The 24,839-nt window shown below is 41.2% G+C and overlaps 3 protein-coding genes across 19 annotated transcripts; 2 read left to right on the forward strand and 1 right to left on the reverse strand.

Moving 5' to 3' along the window:
- Positions 1-1,414: 1,414 nt before the first annotated feature.
- Positions 1,415-16,340, forward strand: sort1b (sortilin 1b). The gene is made up of 20 exons (XM_041059426.1): positions 1,415-2,027; positions 3,795-3,854; positions 4,570-4,643; positions 4,738-4,840; positions 4,989-5,150; positions 5,574-5,647; positions 6,753-6,802; positions 7,221-7,348; positions 7,794-7,938; positions 8,175-8,330; positions 8,672-8,778; positions 9,002-9,104; positions 9,208-9,379; positions 10,576-10,766; positions 10,876-11,065; positions 11,492-11,608; positions 12,167-12,275; positions 12,415-12,527; positions 12,740-12,869; positions 13,986-16,340. Exons 1-20 carry the CDS (start codon positions 1,755-1,757, stop codon positions 13,998-14,000), a joined length of 2,472 nt encoding a protein of 823 aa, XP_040915360.1. The 5' UTR covers positions 1,415-1,754; the 3' UTR covers positions 14,001-16,340.
- Positions 16,341-16,758: 418 nt separating this feature from the next.
- ngrn (neugrin, neurite outgrowth associated) lies at positions 16,759-18,226 on the reverse strand. Its single transcript, XM_041059233.1, has 4 exons — positions 18,088-18,226; positions 17,724-17,981; positions 17,494-17,604; positions 16,759-17,413 (listed from the first exon to the last, which is right to left on the reverse strand). The coding sequence occupies exons 2-4, from the start codon at positions 17,951-17,953 to the stop codon at positions 16,849-16,851; spliced, it is 906 nt and encodes a 301-aa protein (XP_040915167.1). The 5' UTR covers positions 17,954-17,981; positions 18,088-18,226; the 3' UTR covers positions 16,759-16,848.
- On the forward strand, positions 18,157-24,077 carry nfyal (nuclear transcription factor Y, alpha, like). Of its 17 annotated transcripts, none has more exons than XM_041059098.1 (11): positions 18,157-18,292; positions 18,659-18,706; positions 19,444-19,566; positions 19,740-19,826; positions 20,789-20,935; positions 21,147-21,278; positions 21,380-21,482; positions 21,600-21,769; positions 22,281-22,454; positions 22,640-22,750; positions 23,023-24,077. In XM_041059098.1, exons 3-11 carry the CDS (start codon positions 19,471-19,473, stop codon positions 23,086-23,088), a joined length of 1,086 nt encoding a protein of 361 aa, XP_040915032.1. In that variant the 5' UTR covers positions 18,157-18,292; positions 18,659-18,706; positions 19,444-19,470; the 3' UTR covers positions 23,089-24,077. The 17 variants fall into 17 exon arrangements, with proteins under 17 accessions (XP_040915032.1, XP_040915083.1, XP_040915116.1 ...); XM_041059149.1 differs by having other exon boundaries at positions 18,197-18,292; positions 18,495-18,706; positions 21,600-21,751; XM_041059182.1 differs by having other exon boundaries at positions 18,197-18,292; positions 18,495-18,706; positions 21,600-21,751; positions 23,026-24,077.
- The last annotated feature ends 762 nt before the right edge of the window (positions 24,078-24,839 follow it).

A 24,839-nucleotide genomic window follows, 5' to 3' on the forward strand; every position in this document is an offset into this window, starting at 1 on the left:
CAGGATTTCTTTTTTTTCTCTGTAACACATGACCAGTAGTCATGGGTTTGCTATGACCCACTGTCCCATCACATGGACAAAATTTAATCAAGAATACAATATGAGTCAGTGCGGTCAATAAAGTTAATTAATAGAATTTGAGAATGCAGTGAGCAGTTAGTTAAGATCATATGATGGAAAGGTTATTTTTCGTTTTTGACCCTGTTTTTTTTTTGTTTTGTTTTTTTTGTGGTAGTTAAAGTCTGTAGGTACTTGGTGTTGATGGACTGTGGTGAACACAATCATGAGCTCACATCTGAACTATGTCAGAACTGGAGAGACTGAGAAGTGAGACGGAAGTACTGAGACGTAAATAAAATACTTTATTTAAAACACTCTGTTAATGTCTATATAATCTGGGATTTCCTCCATATCTGCCATTAGAAGAGGATCGCTAGTCATTTGTTAGAACATATCTTGTGACACTGTGTGTTTGCATAAACAGAGCATTTCAAACACTCTGTGTACGCGGGATTTCAATTCATCAATGACAAGAATGTGCCGCTGGTGGAGGGATTACTAAGATTCAGCATGATTTAATCTCTTGTTTGAGCCTCCCAACATCACACCAGATCCAGATGTTTAATCCCTGACAAAGTAAACTGAGTGAAGAAAAGACAGTTTCTTTTTGTACATTTCATTCATTTTTGTACATATTCAAGAAATTAAATCAAATGTTTTCTTTTGTGAATATGTAAAATGTTTCCCAATTACATTTTCAACTGTAAACTGTGTGTTTTCAAATAAAATTAAGTTTATGTTTAGAAAATATTATCACATGACAGGTTAAAACAGGAAAAAAGGGCTTTTGTTTCTTTTGGACTGAGAAAATTAATTGGATATTTTGACAAAATAAACCACCCATGGCTAAAATTCTGCTGGTTGCAATTCACTTTTTTTTTTTTTTAACCCTTATTTATTTGTTAATTTATTTAAACATAAGGCCTATTGTACCGTTTAAAGTGACTGGTGGCTTGATTAATGGGGCTGAGCCAATTAATTATAAAGCTGCACTAAAAGATTAAGTAGCAATTCTACTACTATTACTGTGTGGAATTCATTTCCAACCTAACGCGTTACTTGTATTTAAAGAAAAATGCTTTTTTTCACCCAAATACGGTCAATAGTAACCGAAAAAACAAAAAACAAAAAAGCTTTTCTGCTTTAAATTAAGTTGTAGCTTACTGGAGTGACATGATAGTATTACTCAACCTATCCTTACAAGCTTTGACAGCTAATTGTGCAGGTCCTCATTTTGGCACCGCCTTCTAAACATCGAACCAATCACAAACGCGAGCAGGGAGACCACGGCCAATCACGGCGCCCTCTCTCTGCACAGAGCCGTACCGAGCCGCAGACACAATTTGCGCGATCGTTACAGTGTATGATGTTGGCTAAGGAGTTGCAGCGCGAATAATTGGTGTGAAACACCTCGGTTAATTTGCGAAATTGCGCCCCCCCTCCCCTCGTTTTGGTATTTATTTTTTCGCTCCTACGCGCGGAAAGACTCGGCGCTCTGAGGGCGCTCCGTGTTTTCAAAGCCCGAGATAGTCGGTGTCAGGAGGACCACTGTTTTGTTGATGTCATCCGCGGCAGAGCTGTAGCGACCTTCAATTTCCAGGCAAGCCCGGGATAAATAAAGACTCGGCTTGGGGCGGGATTTTTTTTTGTCTTCTTTGTTATTGTTTTCTTGGCTGGTGACACTATCAACGAGGATGAGACTTTTGCTGCACTGTGTCCTGCTGTTATCCGTTTGCACTTTCACAGCCGGTTTGGATTTCAAGCCGGGATCCAAACCTCTCGGACAGTCGGTTTTTGTGAAGCATTCAAACACTGTAGAGAAAGCTGCGAAAATCGCCAAGAGGTCTCTGCCCGCATGGCTGGCTGCATCACCAAATCACAAGATCAGACGAAGAAGCACCGAGCAGGGCGACTCCTGCAAAGCTCTTCATGGATATGACACCAAGTTAGGAGACAACACCCACCATGTAAGTTACCCGCTAAGGTCCTGTTTCACTTCACACGTCTGACAATTAAATGAGCCGAGAGAATATGATGCGCAGGTGCTAACCAGGTGCACGAACAGGCCTAATCAGCTATTCCGTGTACTCAGAAACCTAGCGACTAATGGGCTGTTTTTTTTCCATTCATCTGTAAGCCCTGGGATAACAGCTAGATAGAGGATATTATATTACACATATTTATTTTTCCTCTCGTAAAGCGCAATTAAAACATGCTGCATAATCACCAGAATGACTTGAAGAAGTTCAGGCGTTTCCTACACCTTTCTCTTAGCTCAAAAAGCCATTACAAGAACCTTCTTGTTTTTCCGATGGCCACCACGTCGGGGCTGCCAATTTTTTTTTTCTTTAATATTTGGTGCAGTGAGGTACAGTGTAGTACAACTGTAACAACGCATGTCTTTCTCGTACTTTACGACCTGCGCAGGCTCCACAGAAGCATTACCAAGCCTCTCAAATGCTCCATCAATGGCTATGACCTATATCTCATTCTTGTCAAGCATGCAGCTTTATTCTGCATATAGGGATCCCACTTTTTCTCTGCCTGACTGAGAGTGAATCTGAGTGTTGACAGGAAAAATTGGCCCAGGGGGAATCCTTGTGACTGGCTGTGTGGTAGCTATTTTGTAATTAAAAGCTGTGTTTGTGTGGTGTTGAAAAAAGTTTGCAAGCAGTGAATGTGTTAGGAAACAGAGACTACTAGTGTATTTATTATTATTATTTTTTTTTTATTTTATTTTATTTTTATTAATTAAAAAATAAACTTGCACTGAAAATCCTGGAGAGAAGAGAGAGCTAGATTTGGTCTCACCAGATATCTTATAGATTTCACAGTAGCTAAGAATTTAGCCCGGAAGAGAAAGCACATAGATCTGTATTTCATAAATTACGCAAATGTGTACTGCTCTCCCCAAAACAAGCGGGAGGCTGATCTCAGCAGAGTCCTGTGCTGCTTATTTGCCTAGCTCCTCATTGCCATGTGATCGACTTTGCATTGCAGTCTTTGTATACTCGGCCTCTGTAATCTAAAGTCGTCAGAATTCCTAGAGGCTCAGCCTTGTCATTCCCCTTGAGGTTTCTGCCGCAGGTCCCACCAGTATTGGAGCTGCTTATTGCATGAGCTGCTGAAAGAGACTTGCTTTAAAAAAGCAAGTTTGTCAGTGTCCACAGATTTGAAGAGTAAATGGCCACTGAATCGTATTCAGGATTTGAGACTTTTATATCAAGTAGCAGGACTTTCTCTGAAAATGAAAGCAAACTTGTTTTTGTTATCACCACACTGCTAAAATGACTTGAATTGTGCAAAATCATTGTGCAAATTATGGTGAAATTTTGATCCTTGAACTCAGTTTTAACGCAGTGCTCAGTAGCTGTATTCAGATGCTTTTGCCGAGAGCAATTGCCTTGAAGCATCGTGCGTGCTGAAATGCTTTTTTGTCCTGATAAGTGATGCTTCACTTTTTAGACTTTACCATCTATTCTTGCACACATGTTGACAGGAAACACGGCACCAGTTAAAGCTAAAATATGTTCTGGAGGCTGAATTCGCAAATAGGGTCTGAAGGCAGTTTTAACTGTGTGCTTAGTTCACCCCCTTGTCCCTTTTACTTATATATGTTTATATTTACTATGCTATGTAGACACTCCTCAACTAGTGCTTTTATTTTTTTTTTTTATGTTTATTTGTAACATATTTTAGATACACAAACCAACATGTTTTTGGTATTTTCACAGTATACCTTCAATGACCTGAGTGGTTCAGTGTCGCTGGCCTGGGTGGGAGATGGCACAGGGGTGAGTGTTACAGTCTTCTTCATTTACACCTACGAGGGATTGCTAAATTTGTGGCCTGAGGTAGAAGGAGATGAGTTATACTGCTCCCGTTGCATGCATGTGCATGCACTTCAGCTCTTTGAGTGACTTTGCAGAAAGTTTGATGATTGCAGACGGCAAGACTGCAGTGTTTGAGAAAATGGACAACATCGACCTTCATGCAGTCAACCAGTACATCAGCCTCAGGGGCTTATCATCCAAAGAGGTCCTTGGCCTGATTTGGCCCCCTCAGACTAATGCCTCTTCACCAAGATGAAGAAGGAGCTCAATGGTCACCAATTTGACAGTGATGATGATGATGGTATCGCTGCTGTGGACCACATTCTGGAGGTCCAAGATGCCAGCTTCTACAAAGAAAGGATTCGTATGCTCCACAACTGTGTGTAAATGTAGGAGGGAGCTATGCTGAAAAATAAATGTGCTAGGTTTTCTAAAACTGACTCCTTCTGCCATAGGCCACAAACTTATCAGTCACCCCATGTAACACGTCTCTCATGGAGTTTTGTTCCACTGTGACGTGAGTAGGACAAACTTCATACTCGGTGAACTGTATGAAATCGACAGGGTAGTCTGTCTGCGTAGATTACGCAATAAGTTCCCCCATATCAGGGTCTGATGCACATTAATAAGCAATCCATGTTCCACTTTCCTCACGCTGAACCTTCTTTCTTGGCAGGTCATCCTGGCTTTGACGACTTTTCAGGTGCCTTTCTTCATGATAAGACTGGGGCAGTCCAAACTCTATCGAAGGTAAGTCTGATGGCCTCACCTATTTAAAGAAAAAAAAAGTACATTCTTTGTATTTGATTTGCATTTAATTAGGATACAACCATTTTTCTGCCAGTGAGAACTATGGGAAGTCATTCCAGGATGTCACCAGCCTCATCAACAACACCTTCATCAGATCAGAGTTTGGTATTGCTATTGGCCCAGAGAACTCTGGGAAAGTAAGTCATATCCTGATCAAGTCGTCACAGCATTTACTTTATGTAGTCATCTGGAGTTTTCACAAATGTAGTGCTACTGTAAAGATCCTTCATCATTCTGTCATCATAAGTTACTTCATCAGTCTGAGATCTGGACTCTGTCTCATAGGTGATCCTGACAGGTGATGTGTCCGGAGGTCACGGGTCTCGGATCTTTGTCTCTGATGACTTTGGGAAAAGTTTCACCCACAGGGACCTGCCCTTCACCCCTCTGATGCAGATCACATACAACCCTGAGAATTCCCAAGTGCTGCTGGTCCTCAGCAACAACGTAAGTCGTGAATGTTAAAGAACTGTATGTTACGAACTAACCAGTCTGGATATGTAACTTAGCCTCACAGAGAGAGTAGCTTAAGAATAATCTATATAAACTTGAAAACTCCTGTATGTGGGGATGTCAGATTAGTAGTTGTTTTCGATTAGTCATTCACTTAAGAGGGTGAGCCACCTATTTGCTGGCCTGTTGTAAAACCCTTAAGCAAAGGCCACCATCTTACTTCCTCATAGCAAGAAGACTTGCATTGGTCAATGATTTTTTTTACGTGTTTGCACAGAGTGCATTTATTAACATGGCTGTTGTGTTTATGGGCAGGTCTAGTATACCGAGTTCTGTTTGACCTGTGTAAACAGCGGTGTCATTGCAGGTGAACTGTGAGTTTATCATTTAAGAATTTTTTTTTTCCTCCACCCTCAGAATGAAATGTGGCTCTCTGAAGATTTTGGCAGCAATTGGAAAAAGGTCCACGACATGGTGTGTCTGGTGAAATGGTAAGAGACAAGACAAGCAGATGTGTTGTTTAAAAGAGAAGTAATGAAGTACCACGGAAGCATCTTTGTCAGGTGCACAGTGAACAAACACTAGTGTTACTCAATATCCCCAAGAGTCTGTGTCTCAGTGAAATATGCCTGTTTAGTAACAGCAGGAAGGAGTGGAAGAACCCATTTCTTATTGGTCTGACCTGTGACAAAAAGTTAAAAAATCTGTTGGGCAGTTTTCTTGAGTTTAAATTCCTTCAGCGAGCTAATTATTACAGGGAATGGAAAACAGAGGAGTCCCATCTCTCTTTACTGTGCCATTGGTGAATAGTATGTTTTGACATGTTCACAGATCTGCTGATTTACTGATAGTTGGAGACTTTAAGATAATACGAAGTAACCAGAGACATGTTCACAGTTCTACCCAAGACTTTTATAGTTGCAGCAAAACTATAAAACTGTATTGCATTCAATGAGTGTTTGACTAGCTCTATTGTGACCAAGCCCTTGCGGCTTTCTTGTTGTTTTGGAAGCACTTCCTGATGTGTATCGCCTAGTAACCTTTGAGAGCTCTAAATATCTTTTTGGTTTCACTTTTAAGGCTGCGTTTTCAAGGCCACAGCGTCTGAGAAAACTGGGTGTACAAAACGGACTTCCTGAAACGTAACCTTTTATCACTGTCCCAAAAGATGCTGGTGTGAGCAGGCTGCAGGAAAATAGGTCATTATCAACTGGGCCGAGAGTTTTCTGATGTCAAAACACAACACTCAAAAGAAAGTACACAGTTAAGAAGGACATGTTTGTATGCTGGTTATATTTTGATAATCCGTGTCATGTGGTGCTTAGCACATAGCAAAACCGACTACATTATGGGAACAAATGGAAAATTTATGAAGAATCCTGTATGAGACCCGATTTCTTCCCTGATGCAGGAATGCTTCTCAGCATTCCCCAACCGGACTTTGTTGTTTATTGACATTTAAACACACTGAGAACTGTCACATCCTTATCAACAGAAGAAACTACATCTATTTGTCTTTTATATCCTTGACTCTGTGGACTCAAATGTGCATGTCTGCTTTTCTGAAATTCTGTGTGCTTTCCTCTCTGATTCTAGGGGAAGTAAAAATTCCATCTTCTTCACAGCCAACCTCAACGGATCCTGCAGTAAGTGATCCCCTCATTAAGCAAAACCTGAAATGAAAAATGACCGTGTGACAATTCAACCTAGACCTACTAATGGCCTCATCAATTTATGTATGTACAAGTAGATTACTGAGGGACAGTACATACACGGAATATACTGTCTGTTACATTTTCTCGAGGCAGTTGAAAAGTTTAGCATCTGCATGTTTTTACTGAGACCTCAGTTTTCCATAAATTATCTGGATTTGTGTTTGATTATGAATAAAAAGATTAGACAAATGGTATCAACATAAGATATGATCTCATGCAGCTGAATGAAAGTATTTGTGTCCTTCTTTTCAGGACTTAACCTTTTATTCCTCTTAAATACGACATGAAACTTTTAGTTTTGCATTTTTTGTTGCACTTACATTTCTAAGTTGTTCATTTTCTTTCTCAGGTGATCGGGGAATGCTGGAACTGAGGAGGACGACAGACTATGGTAAAACCATCAAGACTGTCGCCAGTAAGATCTACTCTTTTGGCCTGGGTGGACGGTTCCTCTTTGCCTCCGTGATGACAGGCAAGGTCGGTATATAGTAGGCCCAGATCACAGCCATGTAGGCACAGGATCATGCATCCAGAGGCAAAATATTTATTGTATATTTATGGGTTTTTTTTAACCATTGATGTTCTTCATATTTCCATGTATGTTTTAAAAGAGTAGTATCACTTTTGTGTAAATATGGGGAAGTCTGCTATTTCAATACTTGACTGAAAGCGAAATAGTCATAGAAAACAACACATTCATGCTTCTTCCTCAATGCTAACCACATTTAGAAAATGAATGGGTTTCTAAGTGTATTGCTATACTCAAATTGTGTAGCTTTTAAGAGACATAATGTGTGCTTGGCTCAGTTTCTTACAAATGTAATTAAGTTAATTTTCATGGGGTAGTTACACTGTTAAATTGTCCCTCTTTCTTTCTCTTGTTTCTCTTCTTTTTATCTCTGTACGGCTTCTTTCTCTGCAGGGGACTCTGAGAATGATCCACGTGTCAGTGGACCAGGGTGAGACGTGGAACATGGCCCAGCTCCCCCCCGTTGGTCACGAGCAGTTCTATTCCATCCTGGCAGCGAACGATGAAATGGTCTTTATGCATGTTGACGAGCCAGGAGGTCAGTCCATTCGGCAGCCTCCCACTTTTACTCCTCATATTGTAGAACTAAGCAGTGATGATATGTCAGAGAAGGGTACAGATTGTGTTTTTACCTTTGTAAAGAACTATAATTGTGTATCAGATGCGAATAAGGTTGGAGAAGTAAGTAAATGCAAATTTGAGACTGGCATTACAGGTTTTACACTTATGAGGTGTGACAGTGTGGTGATCCTGTTTATTTTCTTCTGTCCACAGATACAGGCTTTGGTACCATTTATGTATCAGATGACCGGGGCACTGTGTACTCCAAGTCATTGGAGCGTCACCTTTATACCACCACGGGGGGTGATACAGACTTCACTAACGTCACCTCCCTGCGTGGAGTTTTCATCACCAGTGTCCTGGCCGAAGGTAGCTCTATACATGTGTCTGTGCTTAGATAAAGGAAGAGCAACACATGCCTGTACTCAAATTCCCTTAGAAACACACACATATGACTTCTCCATTACGTACTGGAGCGAGGGCGTTGGGTAAATATTTAATTAGCTGTTCAGTGCTAGATGTGCTGTCTGTTTGAAGCAACTGGCTGACACTTGAGCAAAAATATCTCACATCACCAGCTAAATTTTAACTCTATCACGGCTGCTGCGCGGATTTTTTATGTTGAAAAATCTCTTCTGTCTATCTCTACATATTTTAATCTGCTCTTTTCTCACCTCCACTCTTCCTCATGATCATTCTTGTTGTTCCAGGTGACTCTGTGCAGTCTGTGGTGTCCTTTGATCAGGGAGGGGAATGGGTTCCCTTGAGGAAACCTGCCAACAGCAAGTGTGACTCTACTGCCAAGGACCCAGAAAAGGTAACAAAAAAAGAAAGGGAACTGGTTTGTCATGAGATAAAAGTTGATTGGTCTTTATGGAAAACTGTGTAATTTTCTAAGCTGTGGCATCAGAGTGTGTTCTGTTGTAGGATGAATGTATCTTGGCAGTGTTGGGTAATTTGTCATCTCCAGTCAGTGACTTTCACAGTGTTGGCTCGATAAACATCCAGATACCAAATGCTGGTTGTGTTTATGCCTACAGTGCAGTCTCCACATCCACGCAGCCTACAGTACTGCTATGAGGCTCAATGTTCCCATGCTGCCTCTGAGTGAACCAAATGCTGTTGGTCTCATCTTAGCTCATGGTAATCCTCAGAGCTTTCATGCCAAATTTTGTTTTATTCAAATATCTAAGTTTTGGGTGAGATAATCCGGAAGTTATTTATCTGGGTAAATATATTTCCCCAGGGAGTGTTGGTGATGCCATCTCAGTGATGAGGCCTGATGTATATGTGTCTGATGATGGAGGGTACACCTGGATAAAGGCCCTCGATGGACCTCATCACTACGCCATTCTGGACTCTGGAGGGCTGCTGGTGGCTGTGGAGCACAGCCTCACTCAACCTGTCAACCAGATCAAGTGAGTTACAGTAACAGGGAAGGAGGGAGGAGTGAGGGTTTGACCTGAATTAGATGATGCTAGGAGAAGTCTGTTGTTACTTTTCTGTATGTATTGTATAGGTTTTTCACTGTGGTTCTGTGTAGATGTCTCCCCAATATCTGTCTCCTTTCCCAGCTAATTATGCGGAGATTGGTCCCACAGTTCCTGCCACCCACTTACTATTTATGTGTTGTTTATGTATCTTTAACATTTTTTAAACACTGAGGCAGCTCCACAGTGGACTGTTGCTGACTCCTTTCACGTGAACAATAAAGAAAAAGATTTAAAAGAAATAAAACATAAAGGTCTGGTTGAAAAGCTCAGAGGAAGTTAAAATCCCGAAAAATCCAAACGCTTCAAATAACTGTAGTAACTCTGCAGACAACAGAGAAGAGGAGCAGAACAGCACAGTGGGTTCAGGACCACAGGTCCCAGTGAGTCCACTACAAACACCAGTCAAATTGTAGAACATAAGGGGTAGACAGCAGGAGGCTTGTCTCAGTTTATTTAGCAGGATAATGTTGTATAATATTGTTTACTGATCTGGTTTATAATCAAAAATTCTAATAAACCAATTAAACATCCAATATCCAACGAGCTTGAGTGGAAAAATGGGAAAAAAAAAATTAATACAAGGCAAAGTGTACAGCAGTAAATACCAACTACTTTACTTATCAATGGACAGTTTTTGTTGATGATTCTTAGTGTATCAACTCAGCTGTGGAGTAAAATATGAAAATGGCAATTATACTGTAACATTGCAAAATTATAGAAGTATTATTCACATCCACGTGTTTCTCTTCCATATATTGTCCCACAAATCAGAGTTAGTAAGCAGAGGAATTTAAGTTCTGCATGGTTCTTGTAAAGCATGACATATTATTCCTACTCCTCCCCTGCTTTGCATTGTATGTTACTTTTCACCAACAGTGCAGCTCTGTTTGTAAAGAGGACCAAACTTTATGACAAGCCACTGTCTTTGTTTAGATTAACACAAAATGTTCAATTAATATTGTATAAAAGTAGCAGCACACTTAGGATCAGTTTTTTGCTTTCTTTGCTCAGTAGCTGTGCAGATATCTTATTCTATTCCAATCCCTTTCATTTATTATTTCTTTACTTTCAAGTTTCTTGGGCTTTCACTGATGTGTGTTCATTTTTCGATGTCCTGACAGGTTTTCCACTGATGAAGGACAGTGCTGGGGTGTGTACAACTTCACTGATGAACCCATCTACTTCACCGGGCTGGCATCAGAGCCGGGAGCTCGATCTATGAATGTCAGTATCTGGGGCTACAGAGACTCCCTCCTGAGCCAGTACTGGATCTCCATCACCATTGACTTCAGGGATCTTCTGACCAGAGACTGTGAGTGACAAATATTAAACTGATTTTCTTGTAGTTGTTTAAATTTAGAGATATTTTCTTGTTATTTTGCTTGAGATAATATCTGAACAAAGTCCAAAAAATTTTTTAGGTGAGGACAAGGACTATGTGCAGTGGTTGGCCCACTCGGATGACATTAGCGACCCCAATGATGGTTGCATGCTGGGCTACAAAGAGAAGTTCCTGCGTCTCAGAAAGGACTCGGTCTGCTGGAACGGACGAGATTACCAGGTTAACACCCAGCCAACCCCATGTCCGTGCACCCTGGATGACTTCCTATGGTAAGACTTGGCCTGCATGCTCAAAATGTCAAAACCAAGCACTCAGTTACCTCAGATTAAATGTCACTAGGTAATGTTAGATGCATTGTTTTTGGTGACTGACACCTCTTATGTACTGTATTTAGGTTTCTGTTAGAAGTGCAAACAGGCACTAAATGTTTTCAATGAGAGTAAAATTACAGTCGATGATTCAAATTTTATTCAAATCCTGTTACTGGATGAATTGGATGCAGTTTGAAATAAAAAAATAAAGTAACAGTCAAACTGCAGTGTGAAAGTATCCTGGAGTTGATTTTTCCTTTAGGTGAAAATAAATTGTGCCTTTAAACACAACTCAGAAAGTACAAGCAGTGAGCCCTGAACAACTGGACATTTACTGTAAGAAGAATAAATGTATGTTATTTCTTCCACCCTTGCTTTTTGCAGTGACTTTGGATATTACCGTCAAGAGAACAGCTCAGAGTGTGTGGAGCAGCCGGACCTGAAAGGGAAAGTGCTGGAGTTCTGTCTTCATGGCAAAGAGGAGCAACTGCAGACTAGTGGGTAAGGCTCCAGCTTCAGCCTCTGAAGTCCTACAGATCTCTGCTGGTCACTGTTGCTAGTTCAACGTCGGTTTATTACTTGACATCAGTCAGGCCATCAGCACTGCCACATTTTTTGGTAGCGAGAGTGACACAGGATCAGTGTCTGAGTCAGAGGAGACAAATGATGAGAATGAGGAAGTGTGTGCCATTCAGAGGGCAGTCAGAGGAAGCCAATGAGGCTGACAGTAAGTCTCATGTGTTCATTGTGGAAGAGTGAAAGCCAAACAGAAATGCAAAGGAAATGTTTGGTCAATGGTATTTACTGTACACACACTGACCTAACAGAAAATGAATTATGCTTACACTGTAGCTGAAGAATCCAGTTAAAATGTTATATACAGTGAGTTGGATAGGCTGTTGTATTATTATAAAATGAACACATTTACATTTGAAAGAGACATTGATTTTAGCATGTGTCAGAGCCAAAACAAGCTTACAGGTTTTTTTTTCCCATCAGTCAACTATCATGCACTCTTGACTGAGCAGTAATAATCACCAAGGTGCTCTTGGTCCACAGCTACAGGAAAATCCCTGGAGATAAGTGTGAGGGAGGAGAGATGCCTGAGCGTAAGGAGATTGACCTCAGTAAGAGGTGTGTGAGTGACCTGGTGGGCCCAGAACTTCTGGTCAGTACCTCTGCTTACTAAGACTCCTTGAAAATGTTATGAATATACATTTAGTCGTGCTGTATGTTTACCTACAGTATATCTGTCACTATTACCTTTTTATTGCTACATTTTTTTTTGTCTGCTGTTGTTTTTACAGATAGACAGCCATTCCTCCAAGTCTGTACCCATTGTGATAACAGTCATCGTGGTCATGCTGCTGAGCATTGCAGCAGGAGTTGTCTTTGTCAAGAAATATGTCTGCGGTGGCAGGTTAGTGTATCTTTCTGCCCATATTTATAGTCCAACCCAAAACCTGTTAACAGAGGAGAACATGTCCAGGACAGCAAACTTGCAATCTCAGCAATCTTGACTCAATTTGAGTTGGTACTTTTCCTTTCTTGGCTTTGATTGTATTTTATGTGCTGGATGTGTTTTTCAGATGATTTCTAGTGACCCGACGGTGTTTTGAATGTGCCCTTTAGGTTCTTGGTTCACAGGTACTCTGTGCTGCAGCAGCATGTTGAGGACAATGCTTCTGAGGGGATCGACGACCCACTCGAGACCGACCACACTCAGAATGGCAAGATAGAGTTTCATGACGACTCAGATGAGGTACAGTGGATGTATTTTCCTCCATCATATACAGGCCAGGATAGAAACATGGGTTCCAGGTTTTCCTTCAAAAAGTGGGCCACACCCCTTGATGCTAAAGACAAATTACCAAAAATACTTTTGCTGAAAATGAATATTCATTATTACACCAGAGAGCAAACACCCTATTGTTGTTTTATCCAAATACAGATGAAGAATTGAGACTGGGTGAACCATGTGTCTTTGTTTGGGTATAATGATGTAGAAATAAAAACATTGCATGTTGTGGGCCTCATTTATCAACCTATTGAATTTACAAACCTACAGTGAGGAGGCCATGGTGCGCCACTTTGCACACCTAAATATACTGGCCTACCACCTCCTGTGAGAACTGAGCTTTGTCCCATATGAGCACTGAAGGTGTAGAAGGGAACAGAACATAACCATCGCCCACTAATACAGGATTGTGGAAGCTGAAATTTCAGATTTTAAAATGATAATATACTCATTCATTTTTATACCTAACAAACACATTTTAAGGATACTGTGAACTGTGAGGAACAAATATACTAAGCAGTACCTTTTACAGTCAGAATAACACATTGAAATACAAATACAGAGTGCAGTGCTCTCTGGTGGTCACACTAAGTAATAGTGACACTTTCTAAAGTACCTCAGATATATCTTTGGTATTGCTGTACTGCAGTTTTCTGGTTATTTATCTTCCAACTTATATACCAGTACATGTGATAAGCTGATAATAGGCCAGTACATTATCTCGGACAATGAGATGGAGTGAGGAATGTAGGAGGGGACAGTCGTGCTTTGCAGCTTTGTACTTCAAATGTTTGTCTGTGCACTGTTTTCCGTATTTTCAAAAATGAAACAAGATCGAAATACAACAGTAACTGGTCCGATTTTAAGAGGAAGTTATGTATTGTAGCTGGGTTTTCAGTATCAGTGCATGATTTTGCATTATTGCTTCAGTGTTACAGCATTAACTTTAACTGACTTGTAACTAGGTCACTTGAGGAATCAAGTTAGGCGTGTGTGTAAACATGACCAAAAGGGTTTCTTGTTTGCTCACCTGTGTCGGTCCTGACTTCATTGGTATTTCTCTTTCTTCTCTTTGCACAGGACCTGCTTGAATAGCAGGCAGAACCTGACAACCACCTTGTGGCTGGCCGCTGTTCCTGTCACTCTTCTGTCTCCAGCTACTTCTTCCTTTCACTCTCTAGTATGACCTTTGGCCTCAGCTACCAGACGAAGAGTCTGTGTCACTCTGCTGTCATCTGTGAAGTTAAATGAATGTATGGAGGCGTCCCGGGACTAATGCACAGTTGAGGAGAACTAAGGAGGTCTTGTAGTGTTGTGCTTCACTTACTGATTCTATTGATCGAGTTTGAATCTCTAAGTTAAATGAAGAACTGATGCAGTAATTTGAACTGCTGACCGAGAAATGGGTTTTGATGCAAAGCTATTTGTATAAATCCACCACCATTGCATTACGGGTCCTGCCTCTCCCATCACCTGGGAGTGCTCCTGGAAGTACTTTTCACTTCTGTTGAAGATCTGTGTCTTTTTTTTCCTCATGCACTTGTACATAAACCTGTTTTTTTTTTTTTTTGCCATTTTTGATGTGGTGTCAGTTTGGAAGGTGTTAAAAAGATTGCCGTTGGAAAATAACTCTCCCAAACCACTTGAGTCATAATCCCTATGTTCAGTGAAGTATTCGTTTGTCAAAAAGTGTGCCCCGGTCAGCCAAGAATATGTAAATTTTAGGTTTTCCGCCTCCTCTCTTGGCACTGATTTGTGAAATCCCTTGTTGTAGTCTGTATTTGGAATACAAGCCTGCATACTTTTGGTACTCCATGGCGCTGAGATTCATGGTCAAAGTAGTAACACACAAGTAATAAGACATTTGCTTTAGGTTTGATAGCAATAAGATTCAGTATATTGTCCATGCACATTGGATAATCCTATTGGCACAATAAGGTCTCCAGTTGCTCCATTCGATGAATGGAGACGTTTTTGTGTGAAACGCATTACGCGTCGGTGTACAGGGGGTTAAAGTGTGTCTGTTTCAAGACAGGATTTGTTTAAAAAAAAAAAAAAGTGTCTGCAGTTCTCACTGCCTAAAGCACAATGTCCTTTGTATGCTAAGAATTTGTAGTTTAACATTTTTCCTAAGTGTGGCCTAATGATTTATGTGATAATTCTGTATTAATCACTGTAGTCATACAAGTTGTGTTTATAATCATTCGAGCAGTTTTTGTACTAACAAACTTTTGAGCTTATGTGGCAAATAACAAAGATGTTGACAGAAATGAGAAATAATTATAGTTTGATAGTAAATGTCTTCAAATATTTTTTACAACATATTCAGATTAACCCAACATGTCAGTACAATCTGGTGACAGAAACACGGGAACAATGTGGGGAAAAAGAAAAAAGAACACCCAGTTCAATAATGTACATTTTGTATAGCATAATTAACACTGTACCCTGTTAGTAACAGATATGGTTGCATAAGCTGCAGCGCCATATGAGACTGGTGTTTGTCTTTTTGTTTGTTTTTTCGTATTTGCATCTGAGGTGGAGAAAATTCTCTGAAATAACAGGGTTACTGAAAGTCTCTCATCTGTGTCTTTCACAGTAAACTGCTATTTGTTTTTAATCACTTTGATACTACGGTCACATTGAAGCTAAACTGGATTGGCCAGTGCCTCTTAGTAGATCTGTCTTGTCTATCAAGTCTTACAGGATGTTTTTTTTCCTTATGAATATTTGTTGCACAATCATTTTTCTGTCTTGTTTTAATTATGTTGGTTTCATACAGGTTTTATTTATTGGTGACTAGCAGGTTCAGAGTGCAGTAAGCTGGATGTGCAAGTGCCTGGTGTGAGGATATGATGCAAGGCCCTCCCAATGTGTGGCCAGCGACTATCCACTGATAATTTATATCAACTAATATGTAACCAGTGTCATCCAGTATGTCAGTGACACCCCGTAGCTGCATTTGTTGACTAAAATGAATCCTTGAGCAGTAAAGAACATGTCTATTTCATATGGTCTCCCCCTCAACTGTATGTTAACTCTGAATAATTTCTAAATCCACTGAACTCTGTAAAGAAAATAGCCTATAATAACCTGGTTATTCTGTCTTTCAGGTCTTGATGTGAGACTGAATTCTGGCTGTGATACCTTGACAAGAGAGTTAACTCAAATAAAAAAACAGAATGGATACAGGGTTATTATGCATCTGCTGTACACTGGGAGAGACTTGCTGAGTTCTAATTTAATGAGGGTTTAGTGCATTAATTGAGGGTAATACATTTTTCTTACAGTTAAACACTGCTGTATAAATTAATAAGTCATTGTGATGGTTCTGTAAATATACAAGGTTACATCTTTGTATCTGCACTGTTTCTCTCTTCTGTATATTTGAGGCAATTTTCTTTGGGTTTGCCAATAAATTCATATGTTCCTCTATTTTAGTCGCCTGATTCTTATTTCTTACTCAAAGCAATGTAAAAATATGAGCCTTGGAAATTAACCCCTGGGCAAAAATAAAAACCAGAATTTCAACATGCCTCCCTGTGGCTGGCTGACATTTTCACACGTTCTATTTCTGAGGATGGTTTGCAGTCATTATCCCATTTCTGTCTTGTCTCAAAAAAGCTGAACGTTCTCAGGTTTTGTTTCAGTATTTCTATATTTATTTGTAATTAGATATTTATACTATTTCTTTTCCTATTGCCACATTTTTTTTTACTGTATGTTAATTTCATGGCTTCATTTGTATAACTATGGGAATAAGTGAATGGTAAATAAACACAACAGGAAATCAAAAATGGATGAAATAAATGCTGAAATAAATGAACAAAACAAAGACAGTTCAATAAATACCTATGATGCAAAAGAATACTTTTTATTTGTTAGCCTTTTTTCCATTATGCCTGCGTACGGCCTTTACAGAAATGATTCATACAAAAAGTCCTCAGATTCTATATAAAAAGTTGCCCTCTCCATCAAAGAAATCATTCCCAACTTGCACCATGGGAGCAGGCTTCTCCATTTTCATAAACTCCTCAACTTGTTCCTCTGTCAATACCTGTCCATCCCAGCTCTCCTCTTCCTCTGTGTCCTCCTCTGTTGGATTTGTGTCTTCTTCTGTTGATCTTGTCACTGTGGTATCTCTGCTAATACCAGCTGTGAAATGAGTAACAGGGGCAGGACTCTTGGCCAGGGATCCCGAGCTTTCCCCTTGAATCATCAGAGTCTGGTCGGCCACGGAGATTAAAGCACCTCCTCTCTTTCCAGATGAGAGTGTGGCCGGTGTACGGTTCTCAGGCAGCTTCAGCCTGCCCTGCCCTGCCCCAGCACCTGAAGGCAGCACCTGCTGACTCAGTCCAGCCATTACTTTAGCATCCTGCATGGCTTTTCTTTCAGGGACAGGGACAAACTTGCTCCGGAGGACCCTCAGGATGACATCGGGGGTAACAGAGAAGCCCTCAGCCAGACGCTCTACGGTCCACTCCTCTGGTTGCTCTTGCTTCAGATATCTGAAAATAGATCGTTTAATTTTAAACCTATATTAAGTGAATGGTACTTCTTGGTTCAGCGACTTAACAGAGCTCCCCACCTGATTTGCTCAATAGCATCCCAGGTTAGCTTCCTCTGTGGAGCTCCTCGTGGAGTCATCTGCCTCCTCAGTATATGATACTTCACGGTCCTCTGCTTCTTCCTCTCTTGCCTGGAAAAACATGGGAGACGTGGTTCAAAGAATCACAGATTGCACAGACAGCATACAGAAAAAAAACGAGTACATTCAGTTATTTTTAACATTGAATTATAACTTCTGCTGACTCTTACTCAACCACGGCCTGGAGCTTGTCTTCTACATCCTCCAGTCCAAATTCCTCATCGGACATCTCATCGCTGTATCTCGGAGCTCTGTTTGATGCCCTGTCTCTTGGCACATGGCTCTGACCCGCCCACGACCCGCTGGCACCCCTGCTTGCAAACCGACTGCTGTTTGTGGGAGTCACTGACAGAGCACCGAGTCTGGAGAGGAGGGAGAGGACCCGGAGAGGTCGGGCCATGCTCACAGACGGTATGTCCTTGTCCTGCCTTTTGGATCAAATAACATCATTAGCTTGTTGCGCCAAAGAGGATGTTCTTACAGTCTGTTAGGCGACAGGACAACATTAGGAGTCAAACTGTCCACTAAACAGACCTTATTTGTATCGAGTAATGTCCTCTTCTTATAACGCTCACTGGAGTAACTTCATTTACTCGCCGTTATTTTACGACAGAGGAGAGACCTTCACCAAAAGTAAACACCTCCACAACACAGCGGCGCAGACCCGTGAAACTCGTGGATATACTTCCGCAAACATGAGCCACTCAACGTAAAGAACGCGAGGCACTGCCGACTACCGGTACGGAGGGGTTTCGTCATTTCGACATTTCTGGATATTGCTCCTGCTGTTGCCTTTACTCTTCTAAACTTTATTATATTTTTAATATTAACTCCGTATGCTGTTTGTTATATATTTTTGCTTTTTTGGCATTAATCTCTTTGCCCTATTTATTTCATGGTGTACATTATACATCCTCTAATGATGTGATAAAAACAACGAGATTGAAAAAAAAAAGAATAAAACAGCGACACCTGGCGGGCAGCACGGACTCTGCACCCCTCTCTGTCCCTGTGTTCATGTGTCACGCAGCTGCGCACCTCCTCCCGGGGCGCCGTTGTTTCATTTGCGCCATTTTGTCCGCTCACTTTGTTGATTGGGCTTTAGCGAGCTGTACTGGAGCCAATCAGAGGGAAACCGGACAGCGAAGAAACGGTAAGGGAAACCCGATTGAAGGCATTGGTAGTTGTCAGCACGGATTGGTTTGTCATGGACCAACCAAATTACTAACCCTTCTAAATGCAAAAAAACGTCTAATGGCAGCTTGATTTCGGCCGCTGAGTACCAGGCTGGTTAGGCTGCAAATAACTTCTTGCTCTCGGTGTCGGCTCCTGCGAGGAAACATGATCTGTGGTGGTCCGCAAGCCTCAGCTAACGTTAGCTGGTTAGCTAAAATATCGAATCTCAAACAAAGGGATGGCTGATAATGCCAGCGGCCACCCACCAGTAAAGCAAATGGTCATGGGCTATGATAAACAACAACACATCTTAGGGCTGGAGTTAGCAGTTTACCTGTTAACTCGCCTCTGTTCTGTCCTTTCTAGCTTTTACCACGCTTTTTAGCTTGCTAACTGACGCTAGCCGTGTTAGCTTTCTTGTCCTGTTAACAAAACATCCAGCAGCCGACCTCGTTGCATCACCCAGATATAGGTTCATATAACACCTCTAAATTTCAGATATAACATGTGACATGTTATAACACAGTTCAACATGATGAATTGAATCTAAGAGGCCGCCAATGTGTCCTTTTGTAAAATAATGTCACATTCTCATAACACGTATCATTAAATATGGGCAGGTCAAGAACGTTGTGGGCTACCTGGAAAATACATTGATTTAAGCTATACATCTAATGTTAGTTAATACTGGATGTGTCTTTCTTTTGTCTCTAGAGAGGAGGATTGTGACAATAATAAGCTATGGAGCAGTACACCACTGCCACCACTACTACTGGGGAGCAGATAGTTGTGCAGACTGCCAATGGACAGATCCAGCAGCAGGTGAGCTCAGAACAGGTAAATTTGGTAATGACAAAGAAAAGTTCTCCCGACCATTAACAATTAAAGCCTTTTGCTGTAAGGCCACAGAAAACAGGTGCCAGGATCACAGCGTCCCAGTGGATTCCAGATCCAGTCTATTTTCATAATAATTACGTGCCTGAGATTGTACTGTCCTGCCTTGTCTGCAGACACAGGGCACAGTGACGGCTGTGCAGCTGCAAACAGAGGCGCCGGTGGTGACGGCCTCAGGCCAGCAGGTGCAGACACTCCAGGTAGTGGTGTCACCGCCGCCCTGTGTCAGTGTCACGACAGTGTTACAGCCTGCCAGTTTGCATGCTACAACCAGGGCTGTTTTTCATGACCCATCTCTGTGCTGTTTGGTTCATCCCCCACCCCAGCATGTCTTACAGCTGCCTGAACTGCATGTTCCTCAGCACAGTGTGTTGTGTGTCAGCCTCAGGTTTTCGCTTGTGCTCTAATGGCTAAAAATGACAAAAGTTGTCTGAATTGTGTTTGTCGCTTGCTTGTAAAAGCAAGTTTTGCTAGTTAGACAATCTTCGTGATGAGTACAAAGAAGTCATTTGAAACAGATGAATGGGGTTTGCAGAACAACCTTCCTGGTTCAGCATTGAACTACATGTATCCATAGTCATGTCACCTCTCATCATTTAGCTGTATTTTTCTTGTTTGAAATATCAGGGGGTTCTTTCCCTCTGCCATTTCTCTATGGCACAACTGCTGCCACGGGCTTTCAGTTGTCCATTGTGGTCACTCACTTATTTATGGATGTTAATACTGTCAGTGCTTGTAAAGTTGTACATGTGAAAGCAAAATAATTTGATAATAGCATCTTATCTAATCATGTGCTTTTAAGCAAATCAGTTTGAAATGAACTTCGTTTAATTTCTTGATTCAGCAGCAGTATTCCAGTAAATACAAAACCACTGACTACAGAGGGTTTGTATTTTTCAATTGTACCCTAACTTCATGACAAAAAATTCATTCATGATGTTGATATGCTGCACGTTTGGGTCCACTAAAGAGCCAGATGGTTTCATGTTTGTACATCCTAAAACAGAAAGAATAACTGTAAATCATCAGATACTTTTAATCCATATGGTGGTATCCTGGATGTTCCTGATTTGATATCACTTGCTTGCAGTCCTGTAAATCACACACAAGTGATACTGCCAACACAGTCAGTGCTGCTATAACAGCCTTCTGTATCTCCCTGTAGGTCCAGGGGCAGCCTCTGATGGTCCAGGTGAGCGGTGGACAGCTCATCACATCATCAGGGCAACCCATCATGGTGCAGGCCATGTCAGGGGGTCAGGGGCAAACCATAATGCAGGTCCCTGTATCTGGAGCTCAGGGACTACAGCAGGTGAGGGATAAGGCTTAGTTACTAGATTAAGATCTGTATTCAAGATTTACCACATTATCCTGTACAGGTACACTGTGTTCTCTGTGGAATAGTACTGGTACATATGAAGGATGGGTGCAGTGTAATAGTCTATGCTACAAAATGGCACCCATCCATCTTATCGATCAGTAAACTTAGATCAATCGTTGGGTGTTGCTGTGTCTCTGTGTAGATCCAGCTGGTGCAGCCGGGTCAGATCCAGTTGCAGGGCGGTCAGACTCTCCAGCTCCAGGGCCAGCAGGGTCAGGCCCAGCAGATCATCATCCAGCAGCCCCAGACAGCCATCACTGCTGGACAGAACCAGGTGTTAAATCCTGACAATTTGAGTGATTGGCAAAGCCATTTAATCACATTATTATTGATGTTGTAATTGAATGTCTTCTCTCCTTACTTGTTGATCCACAGGGGCAGCAGATCAGCGTGCAGGGCCAACAGGTGGCACAGACAGCTGACGGGCAGACCATCGTCTACCAGCCCGTCAATGCAGATGGTACTGTCCTGCAGCAGGGTAAACTCTGTTTTCTCCCTACCTTTTGTGTTTGCTTTGTGCTTTGTGGACTTTCTAAACAGGTGCACTGTTGAGTTGTCATTTTGAGTAAGAATTGTGATGATAATCTGTTTGCAGGAATGATCACAATTCCAGCTGCCAGCTTGGCTGGCGCCCAGATTGTACAGGCAGGAGGTGCCAACACCAACACCACTAACAGCGGCCAAGGCACTGTGACCGTCACCCTGCCCGTCTCTGGCAACATGGTCAATGCAGGTGGAATGGTCATGGTAAGACCCTGTGCAGAGGTACCCAGCATCTTATTACCTTTTTTTTTTTTTTTTTTAAATCTAGACTCACACAAGGGTGTGCGGTGGTGGAGGTCACAGAACTTTTTTAAATGTCTTTTTAAATAAATATATAAATATAGTTACTATTATCATAATTTTGGTGCTAATCATAACTGCCCTTCTCTACACAATACAAAACTGCAGAAATTCAGCGTAATGGATTTATGAATTTTATTATCTTGTAGTGGAATCACATTGTGTGGATATGAGGAATTAATAATTTGGTGATATTTTGTTGTCTTGTAAATTGTATTAAACAGGTCACAAAATGAAAATTACTAAGCTGATGAAAGCTACACTGTGATACAGTTCTGTGTATCAGCATTTAGCAAAGACCTAATGATTGATGTGATATTTATTTAACCATTTGCTCAGTAACTATTTTTTTGTGTCAGTGTATTCTGTTATATGTTGTCCATGCTAGAGGCTCTAAGCTCTGTGTGCCTGTTTGTGTCTCTCCCTCTATCAGATGGTGCCTGGAGGCGGCGGAGTTCCCACGATGCAACGTATCCCCCTGCCAGGGGCTGAGATGCTCGAGGAGGAGCCTCTCTATGTCAATGCCAAACAGTACCACCGCATCCTGAAGCGAAGACAGGCCCGGGCAAAGCTGGAAGCTGAGGGGAAAATCCCCAAAGAAAGGAGGGTATGGACTATTGGTCATTTTATACCACAAAAACATGAGCACATTGAAACTCTTTTCCTTCCATTTTTAGCCCTTTTTCCTCTCTTCGCCAACTACTTGTTTATTTAGTCTGGCTACCATTTCAGGATGGGCTTGTTATGTACATCATCTAAACAGCTCCTATACACCCACTTTCTCTCTGACAGAAATACCTGCATGAGTCTCGCCACCGTCACGCTATGCAGCGTAAACGAGGAGATGGAGGACGTTTCTTTTCCCCCAAGGACAAGGAGGAAATGGCTTTGGCTCTGGCACAGGTGTGATAAGCTGTGTGTAGAAAACATCCCCTGTACATCATCACTCAGTAATAATAAAAAAAAATTATATACTGACAAAAGCCTGTAAATAGAACATAAAATGGTCAAATAAGCACTTTAAACTGCCTGACTTGCTTTGACTGACTTTTTTAAATTAGTAATTTGTGTGGAATCAGCTTTCACTTTGTTGAAAAAGGCAATATCTCATTTAGAAATGAAACTCCTCGTGATTTATTACAGTGACCTCACTGATCCTTTCTCCTTCTCTTGTGCAGCAGCAGGACGTAAGCCAGGCAGCAGCAGATGAGACAGTGGCTCAGATGATCCGAGTCTCATAGCACTGTCGCCAACTTCATCGCTTCTGTCTGTGAAATCTGCCCTTCCTGAGATTCATCATCCCAGCCAAACCATCTTCTGCACCTTCTTCTCTCCCCTTTTCTCCCCCCTGCCCCACCATCATACACCAAACGAAAGCTCCACCACTGAGTTTCCTGTTATTTTTCTGCTTCTGCACTGGTCTTCCAGGGGGCTGGCCATGTGGCTGCTGAGCCTATGAACTGGTCTTCTTCTCTGAAATGGAAAAGGATGCTTCCATGCTCAGCTTTACTGGTCAGGAACTTAGGACCAGCTTTTTTTTATCTTCATAAGGATTTGTTTGGACAATAAGGAAACATGAAGTCATGGGTAACCAGGGTCAGTCACACAGAGGAAATGACAGCTGTGAAGCCATACTCTGTCAGACCCTAGTCTGTTAAAAAAAAATAGGAGAATTTGTCACTAGTGGATAGTTGTTGCTTTAAATATTTTTTGTAAATGGTACTGTTTTTTCCCCAGAGACACCCAGTAAACCTTGATGCTACTTTTGTGTCCTTTATCTTTTATGTGATGATTTATTTTTTATTTTTTCAACCCATGTATTGTGGAGGATGGACTCTGCATCTGAAGTACATCCTGCGTGCACCGAGCAAAGACAGAAATGTGATACTAATGTGAAGATGTTGTACAGAAATTCTTTTCTTCACCAGTGTGTATTGGATGTACTTACCAATTTGCCCAATTCAGTGGATGAATTTTATACAATTTGTAGTCAAACTTAGTGTTTGTAGGGGAAAAAAAGGCTCAATGTTGCATCTCATTACATATTCTGTCCATATAGTTACTTCTTCATCGGTCAGTCCACCAAAGTGTTTGGTTATTTCATTGTAGATAATAGCTTTTTTTTAGCCATCAGATGCATTATTGCAATGTTATTTTTTTTTATAATGAAAAAAGGTTGGTTTTCAAATTCATGAAACCTATGTCAATTAAATTTTAATAAGTGACTCAAGCATATTTGTGCCAGTATTTCATTCAAGATATCACAGGAGTCCATCATACTATCATATTACGGTTTGGCATAAAAAGCATTCAAATTTCTCATCTAAGTAGAAGTAGTAATACTCAAAACAAAAATATTACATTGCAGGTAAATGTCATGAATTACAAATTTTAGTACCGACTTCTTATCAAAATATTCTTAACTAAAAGTACACATTATACATAATGGACCCTTTTATAGTGTCATACACTCACTGAGCACTTTATGTGACATCCATTCAATCCATAAAATCATGCAGTTGCAGGAGCTTCAGTTAATGTTCACATCAAACATCAGAATCAGGAAAAATGTGACCTCCGTGATTTTGACCGAGGCATGAATCTTGGTGCCAGATGGGCTGGTCTGAGTATTTCTGAAACTGCTGATCTCCTGGGATTTTCACACACAGCGGTCTCTAGAGTTTACTCAGAAAACATCCAGTGAGCAGCAGCTCTGCAGACGGAAATATCTTGTTGATGAGAGAGGTCAGAGGAGAATAGCCAGACTGGTCGGAGCTGACAGAAAGGCTACCTACTCTTTACAACGGTGAGCAGAAAAGCATCTCAGGATGAACATTATATATCCACCCTTGAGGCAGATGAGCTACAACAGCAGAAGACCACATCAGGTTCCACTCTTGTCAGCCAAGAACAGAAATCCGAGGCTGCAGAGGGCATGAATCCATGGACCCAACCTGCCTTTTGTCAACAAATCCAGGCTGCTGGTGGTGGT

This window comes from Toxotes jaculatrix, chromosome 2, assembly GCF_017976425.1.
Source record: "Toxotes jaculatrix isolate fToxJac2 chromosome 2, fToxJac2.pri, whole genome shotgun sequence".
In the NCBI taxonomy this organism is placed as follows: Eukaryota; Metazoa; Chordata; class Actinopteri; family Toxotidae; genus Toxotes; species Toxotes jaculatrix.